This window comes from Parasteatoda tepidariorum, chromosome 9 (assembly GCF_043381705.1).
Source record: "Parasteatoda tepidariorum isolate YZ-2023 chromosome 9, CAS_Ptep_4.0, whole genome shotgun sequence".
In the NCBI taxonomy this organism is placed as follows: domain Eukaryota; kingdom Metazoa; phylum Arthropoda; class Arachnida; order Araneae; family Theridiidae; genus Parasteatoda; species Parasteatoda tepidariorum.
Window position 1 is genome coordinate 63,992,815 of NC_092212.1, and position 10,869 is coordinate 64,003,683.

General features: G+C 30.8%; 1 protein-coding gene across 1 annotated transcript in view; it reads right to left on the bottom strand.

The window, feature by feature from the left end:
• Positions 1-2,756: 2,756 nt before the first annotated feature.
• The window catches only part of LOC107450566 (uncharacterized), a gene marked incomplete in the record, with an annotated part of 16,050 nt that continues 7,937 nt past the window's right edge, over positions 2,757-10,869 (bottom strand). Inside the window, 2 exon segments of the mRNA XM_043048343.2 lie at positions 2,757-5,219; positions 8,163-8,348. Coding sequence (XP_042904277.1) covers positions 3,834-5,219; positions 8,163-8,348 — 1,572 coding nt within the window.

Consider the following 10,869-nt stretch of genomic DNA (forward strand, 5'->3'; position numbering starts at 1 on the left):
TGGTTTTCCTCTCCATATAACGTTATTTCCATCAAAAAGTTCTCCCCCCCGAATTCAAACTTCTCCCAGTACTTGATCCATGAGTCCCCTTGTCTTCTAGATTGGGTTAAAAATTGCAAAGCTTCGGAATTGAACATTCGTAATCCTAAACAAAACAAATAAAGAAAAAGGGTCGGCTGTTTAACGATAGTTTTAAAATAAAATTTTGATAGTTAAACATATTAAGAATAATTAAAATGGTAGGCAGAATGATTAAAAAAAAACAAATAATAGAATAATATTCTTTAGTTATTAAATAATTAAAAAAGTAAAATTGTACGAAATTTTAATATATTTAAAAAAAAAGGAATGAAATAAAAACGGGATAAAACAATTCTTACTATTCAGGAGTGGAACTCCTGTTTCGTAGTGTCATGAAACATCCTGTTACGTCGTGTTATCTAACGTTATGTAATGTTCTGTCATTGAACATTATGTAGCGTTTAATAATCAAACGTCATGTAACATTATGTCATTAAATATCATTTTACGTTGTGTCACCAAGCATCGCGCAATGCTGGAACATCATATTATGATGCGTCAGTGCTACATCAATTGTCATGTGTTGTGTCAATCAAACTTAATGTGCTGTGTCTTCAAATATCATATTATGTTATGCAATCACACATCAGGTAACTTTGTGTCATCAAATATCAAGTACCGTTGTATCATCAAATACCAAGTAACGTTGTGTCATTAAAGTCAAGTACCGTTGTATCATCAAATATCAAGTAACGTTGTGTCATCAAATATCAAGTACCGTTGTATCATCAAATATCAAGCAACGTTGTGTCATCAAATATCAAGTAACGTTGTGTCATTAAATATCAACTACCGTTGTATCATCAAATATCAAGTAACGTTGTGTCATTAAATATCAAGTACCATTGTATCATCAAATATCAAGTACCGTTGTATCATCAAATATCAAGTAAAGTTGTGTCATTAAATATCAAGTACCGTTGTATCATCAAATATCAAGTAACGTTGTATCATCAAATATCAAGTAGCTTTGTGTCATTAAATATCAAGTATCATAGTGTAATTCAAATATCATCTGACATTACATTATGCTAACAATCATGTAACGTAGCATCATAAAATTCTTGTAACGTTCTATCATTAAATATCATGCAACGTTGTCTCATCAAGTGTCATGCAACAACGTTACATCAAGCATCATGTAACGTTGTTGACATATTTAGTTGCGTTTTCATATTTATTTGCGTTATCATATTTAGTGCAACGTTTTGTGACAAATAGACGAAGTTACTTATCAAATAATTTAAAGCTACGAGTGACTAAAAGAAAAAAAAATCAATGTATACACAATTAATGAAATAAAAAAATTCTAAGCTTGTTTTCTTTTCTGTTCCGCCATTATTCCGTGAACTATTGATATAATAAATAACCAATCAATATTTTTTGTTTTTGGAGGACTAAAAAAATAGAAGCTGATTTTGATATTCTATTTATAATATTTATTTATGAGATGCTATCAATGCGCCACTTAGCAAAACGATCGTCCAAAATTAGTAATTCTATAGTTTTGTTTATGTTCGTGTCATTATTGCTTCCATATTATGTATTTACAAATAAGCGCCACAATTAAAACATTAAATAAATATTTGAAAAACAAAAAATAACTGGAATTGCGGGGGAATTTCTGTGAATTGGGTCGACAGCCATTTCATCGTTTAACGCAGCCTGACCTTTATAAGTCAGTAAAATGTTTAAGCCTTCTATGAGCATAATGCATACGTATAAAATGCCGATTAAAAATCGATACAGACAACGAAAGGCTTATTAAATTATATTGGGATTCGATCATATTCTAATTATAGTTTTAATTATCCCTGAAATGTTTTCAATGAAGCAGGAACAAAAAAAATTAACATCGATATGAATTTTATGGTAGGCCGAATGATAGCTACTCAAGTTGACTCATTGAAAGAGATTAGCAGTTAGTTCGTGAATTCGAATAATGTATAACATACTATATAGCCATTGTTAATAAGGCTAAAAGTAATATTGCTTTATACACTTCTGAATATTAACAGCTAAAATCAAAGCACAAATAACTTCTCGCAGATAAATGTTATGCATTGTTTGATTAAAAACAAGAAAAGTACAAAATTCGTACATGCTTTTATAGAAAATTTATATGAATGTAAATCAGCTTGTGATTTTCAAGTTTTATTTATTTATTGTTTATTGGTACGCATGCATTTGCAGGCGTGTGTGGTCCCGCATTGGACTGATCGTTAAGACACGGTTCCCAGCAGATCACCGAAGTCAAGTATCACTGGCTGCGGTCAGAGTGCGGGTGGGTGACCACTTGGATCAGTCTGCGTAGGGACAGAGGGTGTGCGGCATTGGTCCTCGTTAAACTGTTCTACCGTAAAGTGCTCGACTTCGCGTGCAGGTCGTCGGGCTACCGAAGCGGGGGTGCCATCCCCTCTGCAGAGGATCAAAATTGTGATGACATGTCTTCGGATCATCCTCAGGGATGTTTCCCAGACCGTCGCCAATAGCCCATTGTGCAGCTCTAGTGCGACGTAAATGAACTACAACTATTGTAGGCGTGTGTGCTCAATTAAGGCTTATAAACCTTTGTTAAGCAAAAAGACAGATCGCAAGGACAGCAGGAAGATACATCCAGGGAACAGCTGGTTCTGCGTGCACTAAATAATTTATGAAATGAAAATTGAAACTCATTGAACTCTTAATAAAATATGCTCACAAACAAGCATACGTATTTTTATTAATATACCTTCAACTTTCAAAACATCACATTTGAAAGACAGTCAGAAAATTAATATTCAAACTAAAAATTAAAAACAATTCAACTTGATGAAACAGGAAAATAAATGTTGTGACTTTCTTGAATCTATAATGGAAAATAAAGCCTACCCAATTAACAATAAGAATTTGTGAATAAAAAAAAATCTGAAACCAAAATATAAAAATTATATATTGGCACATGCTTATGAAGGAAAAATTAATCGAAATTTTAACCCTTTTCTAGAAATGCAAAAGTTGTGATTTTAAGAAATCTTTCATGCAAAACATATTTATATAGGAACTTTCTATACCTGTGCGAATAATATTATAGTAAAATTAAATGTTTGAAAATTAATAAACAATAAAATTAACTAAAGTATTTTGCAATAAATATTTTTTGCTCAAAAAGTAATTGTTTTTTCCCGCTATTGGAGTTTCAAAAATTAGTTTTAAAAATTTATAAACAATTAATAACACATTTATAATTTAATTATTATAAAAAAAATTATAATAAATTATTATTAGTTAATTACATACACAAAAATGTTGAGAAGGGATTATTAGTTATATCCTATTGAGGTAAGAGCTTTAAATAATAGCCAAAATAGGGATTTTTGCTACAAATTTTGTAGCTTTGAAGAAAGTAAATTCCTAAATGCGATAAACACTTTTTAAAATTTTAATCTTTTTAAAAGTGTTCATAGTATTTAAGCCCTTTAACTTAAGTGCCGTTTCTTAATTATTACTTGAAAAAAATTACATTTTTTACATAGTATAGGGTATTTTTATTGGGTAGGTAGTTACATTACGGTATTTTTATTGCATAGTTCTTCACATTTTGATCATACTAAAACAAAATTCAAACAATAATTGTCCAAAAATTGGATTTTTCTTTAATTTCTTATAAATTTTGGTTTGTAAATTCAATTATATTTTTACATTGACAATCGCTATATAAAGACATAGTAACTAGGTCTTAAGAAGTAATCAAAGGTTATTTTTAAGGCATTTTAGGATACTTTTAGTTTTTTAGTTATCTCTTCAGAAGAACTTCCATCTAAAACTCTCTCAATTTTGACTAACTCTATTCGTGGCAAAACTTCAGAAATATGATGAACATTTGTTTTTTCTGAAACAATTTTTCCAGTTTTGACTAACTCTATCCTTGGCAAGACTCCAGAAATATGATGAACATTTGTTTTTTGTGGAACAATTTTTCCAGTTTTGACTAACTCTATCCTAGGCAAGACTCCAGAAATATGATGAACATTTGTTTTTTCTGGAACACTTCTTACAGCTTTAGCTAATTCTAACCGTGGCACGACTCCAGAAATGTGATGAACATTCGTTTTTTTAATTCGAGAATTATTTTTAAGAAAAAATAACCTATCTAAATCATCCACGGTCTTAATCTTTTTTAGAGTATTGATGATATGGTCGGCTTTTGTTTTTGTAAATGTGCTTTTTGAAATCATATCGGCAATTCTATTTAGTTCTGAAACAATTTGATTTTTATCTTCCTGACTAGCCATTTTGTCGATTTGGTTATTAGTACCCGTCTGGATTGCACTAAGATTTATTTCTTGACTGTTCTGACTTGTTCCCGCTTCTGATAGAGATTGCTCATTTTCCGGGAGAAAGTCATCATCTTCTAGTAAGAATTCATCAAAATCTGGAAAAAAATCATCATCTTCTGGTAAAGATTCACCACCTTCTGGTAAAGATTTGCCATAATCTAGTAAAGCGTTGCCATCTTTTGGTAAAGATTTCCAATTCTCTGGTGTATTTGAACAATCACATTCTGACATTTCTCCTAAAGCAAAGTTATGTAATTCAGTTTTTTCCTCTATTGATAGAGTTGGCGCACTAGGCAAAGCAAATTTATGTGTTGTAAATAAGTAATATTGGTGCTTGCAAAATGCACCAAACATTGCAACTTGGCAGTTGCAGACACCAACCTCTGCATTGGCAGTGTATGATTTATGTCCAATTTTCATCAGAAACACGTTTTGAAAACTCTCTTGCACATCTAGTTCTTTAATTTCTTTGTCCTTTTCGTGGATTGATTTGAATGCTAAACTAACTTCGCAAGAGTGCGCCAATTCGAGAAGTTTCTTCGTAAGGTGTTTTTCCCACAAATCCAAGCAAAATTCAACTAGAGTAACGATACTGAAAGCTTTTGTGCGACATAACACAATGTCTTTAACAATTCGAATTGTAAATTCGGCAAAGTTATTTGTGGCGTTGTTTACTGTCGAACTTCTGTCCAGCAAGACCCATTCGTTTCTTCTTTGGTAGAAAGAATTAAATCTGGATAAAAACTCTGGGTATCGTTGTTCATTCAGTAGTTGGGCAAAAGCTTCTGTATGATTTTCTTCAGTAGTAGCATACATAACCTGGAAAACGAAACAATTCAAAATAATAAACAATGTAAACGTGCACTAAAAGAACACTAAAGATATGTCCAAAATTGTGATATGTATCAATTTCCTAATACCCTACAGCAGGGGTGGCGAACCTTTATGCATCAACGTGCCACTTTTTAAAAAAAAAATTTTTAATGAGGTCATACACGTGCCGACAAATAGTTTTGACTTCGTAATTATTGGGTAAATAATAATACTAAATACTATCAACTCAAAACTTTTACTTAGCTACGAAAAAAAGAAGAAGATATTTTGCAATGTCTCAGTTATACGCGTAATTCAACTTAAAGTAACATTAGTGTGACTTCTGTTGTTGCAGATTAGATGACAAATAACTTATATTAGGGTTATAAGATGTTAGTTAAAGCAGAGCTGTTAATTTTTTTTTTGTTATTTATTTATTGTTAGCTTGTTTTTTTATGGTTATTAAATGCTTTTTTGGCATTAATTGTGCATTTTTTTGTTAATTGTTTGTGAATTTTAATTCAATTGTTAATATGCTTCATAGTGAACTTTGTGATCGGTGGCGTGCCCAAAATATTGTGTAGCGTGCCATTAGTTCGCCATCCCTGCCCTACAGAGTTGGAATTCTAATCACAGGTTTGACTTTTTTTATGCTAAAATCAATCAAAACGTTTCAATCTACCGCACTTGATTTCTGGGAATTACTCCATATTTTGAAAGATTCTAATAATTAAGTTAATGATCATTTTAGTATTCCACCGTTTACCAATATATGGATTCTAATATAATCTATCTAATTTTTTGCCGAATCCCTCACGCCAGTTTCTTATTTCCCTTCTTTTATTATCTTGTTCAAACTTGTTCCTCTGTCCCCATTGGTTAAATTACTTTGCACATGTTTGTCTCTTTACTTCGCTTTATTTGGAACAAAGAGGAAGGTACTTGATTATAGAACCGAAACTACAGTATATCGATTTCTGTATTTTCATTTGGCCCTATATTCACATTTTTTTTTCTCGCTTTAGTCTACATAGTACAAAGTATACCTTATTCTCATGAAATAAACAAAGTTAAGTACTATACCTTATTCTTATGAAATAAACAAAGTAAAGTATACCTTATTCTTATGAAATAAACAAAGCTAAGTACTATACCTTATTCTTATGAAATAAACAAAGTAAAGTATACCTTATTCTCATGAAATAAACAAAGTAAAGTATACCTTATTCTTATAAAATAAACGAAATAAAGTATACCTTATTCTTATGAAATAAACAAAGTAAAGTATACCTTATTCTTATGAAATAAACAAAGTAAAGTATACCTTATTCTTATGAAATAAACAAAGTTAAGTACCATACCTTATTCAGGGTGCGTAGCCAAATCTTTGAATAAAAAATAAGCACTTTTTAAAAACTTTTCAAGCACTTTATAAAAATTCTTAAGCACTCAAAAAATTCATATTCAATCAATGATATTACTGAAAAACAAAAACTTTTTTATAAACAGTTTTAGCGTTAAAAAAAAACCAAAAAGAAACGGGCGCAAATCGAAACAATCAGTACTTTCCCACATAACCGAGTGAATTCAACTTGACCCTGAACTCAGAACAAAGGTACCCTTACCCCCTACGTCAAGAAAAGTGTTAGAAGTAAAATAAAATAAACATGAACAAAATTAAAGTAAATTAAAAAGAAAAACATTTCATAAGGATCTGATATTCTCTATCAGAATAGGAGCACTGGGGTTTCGGTTTAAAGTGTGTGCGCATGCACAAGTCATAACGTGGGTACGACATGAAGTCCGCATGAATGATTACATAGCAAACACCCCTTTTTTCGTGAAATGCATGGGATCCACCAGATATCACTGAAGGGAGAAAGAAAAAAATTTCGGAAAAAAAGCACTTTTTAAAAACGCCAGCTGAAAAAAGCACCTTTAAAAGCTTTTAAAAACGAAATCCCCCAAAAAGCACCTTTAAGTACTTTTTACAAACGCTACGCACCCTGTTATTCTTATGAAATAAACAAAGTAAAGTATATCTTATTCTCATGAAATAAACAAAGTAAAGTATACCTTATTCTTATGAAATAAACAAAGTGCTTATGCGACTATTTAATCAAAAGAAGGTGAATGAAAGTATACTTTAACTGCGAAACTGTGGTGTAATACAAGATCAAAATTTGGTGTTCAAAACCCCCAAAAATTGTTTAAACGAATAATTTATTTCAAATTAATACAAAATTCTGCGTTCATACAGGGAGAATGGGGTAAAACCGGGTACCTAGAATGTGTCGAAATTAGTTATATTTTCTAAATGACTAACTTTGAATTACATTTTACAAGTCAAGACTAACGACCAAACATATTGATTAATTATTGATAAAACTACACATTGATTAATTCACGGTGTCTGCGTAGATAAGTTTGTTCTACTGTATAAACTTTCTAATGTTCTCTTAAACTATCCTTATTTACCACTACAGCCCGCTGTAAGCCTGTCAACAGACTTTCCTATTTCTGGCTTTCAATTTCCAGTTTTTCACCTTGAAAATGGTTAGATAGATAGGGTCTATCTAACCATGGTTGGATAGATGGTTAGATGATAGGGTCCAACCATCACTTTTTCAGTCTTCCTCTTGGTCTCGAGTTGAAAGCAAAGAATTTGAAAGGTTTCCAATTTTTAAAGTTTTCTTAGATTTCTTTTATCGTTTAATCTTCATGCAGAGACATATAAAGATTATATAGTTATTACTTACTGTCAGTAATAAAAATTATTTTTTGTCCAGCTTATTATACGTTTGCTGAAGATTCATACCTCTGTTTCGTTTCGATAACGACTGCTCTCGAAGATCGAACCGGGGTAAGACAACCCTTTTGATGTGTGCTTATGCTGGGCCCACGAAAGTTGCAGTACACAAATATTAAAATGTATCTATATATACTTACATCGAGGAAAAGTTTCATAAGTCTAGATCCTTCTTCCGTCGTTAATGTAGTAGACTTGGAAAATAGCTCACACCATTCAGTTTGAGCCACATAAAAATGGCACAGAAGCTGTGAGCTTTCTGGCCACACAGTTGCTAAGGCTTCTTTCTCTTCGTGTATATCTGCAGTCATAAATAGGGCCGGAAACTGAAGAAAAAAGTTTTTTTACTTTATTCTAAAAATATTAAAAAAATAATTGGCTATCAAAAGCATGAATAAAAAAAAATATTAAAAAAATAATTGGCTATCAAAAGCATGAATAAAAGTAAAATTATTCAAAAAATAACGGGCTAGCAAAAGCATGAATAAAATAAACTAAACACATAAAGAGATAAACAATAAAATAAAAGCAGACGATAAAATTAGAATACTTTTTGGTAGAACAACAGAGAGTTGTTGGATTTTTTTAGAGATTAGTTTTGTTGTGGAATTTGAGTTTCCTATATATCCCGTTACGGGTTGTTTTATAATATTTTCACTATCCCGTTACGGTTACTTCATATTTGTTACTGTTTGTGAATAAAAGTTTTTTCTAACAAAGAAATGTTTCTTAATATAGCTTGATACATTACAAGGGACATTAAAACATCTACTAAAAGTAATAAATTAAATATCAATCGCTATAATTAACATTATACGGGTTTAAAAAGGTTGATAAACATGAAGACTTAAAAATTTATAGTTAGCGCCCCCGCATTATTTTACTATGCCTAAACCTCTTTTTTTTATTTTAAAAAAACTTAAAGATCCGACTATATGAGCTTAAAATAAAAAATAAAAAAATAATAATCAAAAAATAAATCAATTTTTCTTCAAACAGCGTCCGACTATAACAATCTTAGAGCCATCCTTTATTACTGTACTCTGATAACGTCATCGCTTATATTAGATTTTGTGTTATGATTAGTGCTTAAAACTGGCTCTCACTATTATTTCAGTTAATAAATAAACCTATAAACTGAATTATACATATTTATAAATAAACCTATATTTTTTTTATGTGTAAACCTATTTTTACTTAAAACCAAAATAATAAATAATTGCAAAAGATTCTTCTTAACACAACACCCCACTGGAATATTCTTAAAATTCACCTTTCTTATAAACTCTGATAACGTCATCGCTTACGCTTCCGTGTTTTGATCAACATTCTGGGTGAATGTCACCACAAACAAATCAAACCGGAAGTTTCGCAGTCCTCCAATGACGTCATCAGCTCAGATTAGTGTAATATCGTTTGTATCACCAAGAGGAAGTTATTAACGCCTCTTATTGTACTGCCATCTGTTGATGATAGAAAGAACGTCCGTCAGGAATAAGATGAATGATTAGCATTCAGTATTATTTTAGTTTATTTTAACTTGCTTTATTGGATCCAAAAACCCGAATATTTATATTTAAATTGAAAAATATTATAATAAATTAATAAATACGATTTCCTTTAATTTAAGAATATCTGACAGGAATATTCTTAAAACCTTTCTGATTGATTCTGATGACGTCATCACTTGCACTAGATGTCCGTTTTCGGATCAATATTTATGAATTTTATTTATAAAAAAATGGAGGAAATATGTATTACCATGGAGTTAATTTTTAAAAGAAATGCACTATTGCTAATTACTTTGTGGGTTATTGACAAACAAAGAAAACATCTGATTAAAATAGAAATAACGCTTGCGAAAACGAAGCACCCATAAAAAAATGGTTCAACGGATGGTTAACAGAGTTGAAACAATAACAAACTGAAAGAAACTTAGAAAACTTCCGGTACATCCCTCCGTTCAAGCTGTGTTTAGAAAGTAAAGAGTGTAAACAAGTTCAACATTCTACTAAGTTTCATTATTCAGATAAGGGGTTAACTCTTTGACGCAGCACGCAGATAAGACACTGGTGTCACTTTCATGAATTTTTTCGACGCTCTAACTACATGCAGAAATATATTTTGGTGTTTTTTATTATAAAAAAACAGCCCAATAGTTACTAAAAAAAATCTGCTAAATTATCGGAATTTTATTTGTACTAAAATATAAATTCCAAAAAAAAGTAGAGTAAATTTTGTTTTTTCCCATTCAGATTTAAATATTTATCAATAATTGATTTTGAAAGTTAAGGAAATAATGTTGGACCATCATGAATCGCACTAAAACCAACATAAACCATCAAAATTTTTTGATGGGACCTTAAAGAATTTTGACTTAGGAAGAGATAAATTAAAAAATGAATAAAACATTTTTAAAAAAATAGTGCGTGGAGTCCCTCCTCGCGGAAAAAGTGAAACTTCGTAATGTGGAAATGAAAACAAGGAAGGGGTAGAAATTGATTTTTAGTGAAATCATATTGTTTCCTTAAGACAAACTTTATTAACATCGCTTACAATTCACAATTGATCGCATCTTTTAATTATCATTTTCGAGTGGAGAAATATCCAAATCTATAACATTCACAATGGGATTATGATAACTAAAGTAAGATACGAAATGTTTGAGTTCTATTTTTTCAATATTTCTTGCAAAAACTGCATCAAAGGTAGTTCCCCCTTTGGTTGTTGGATCATTCCTACCATTTATCATTTCCAATCCATATTTGTCTTTAAGGAAGGTTAATAATGTTTCAGCTTCAGGTAACGAGAAATTCACATTAAAATCTCCTGCAAGGATCACAGGCC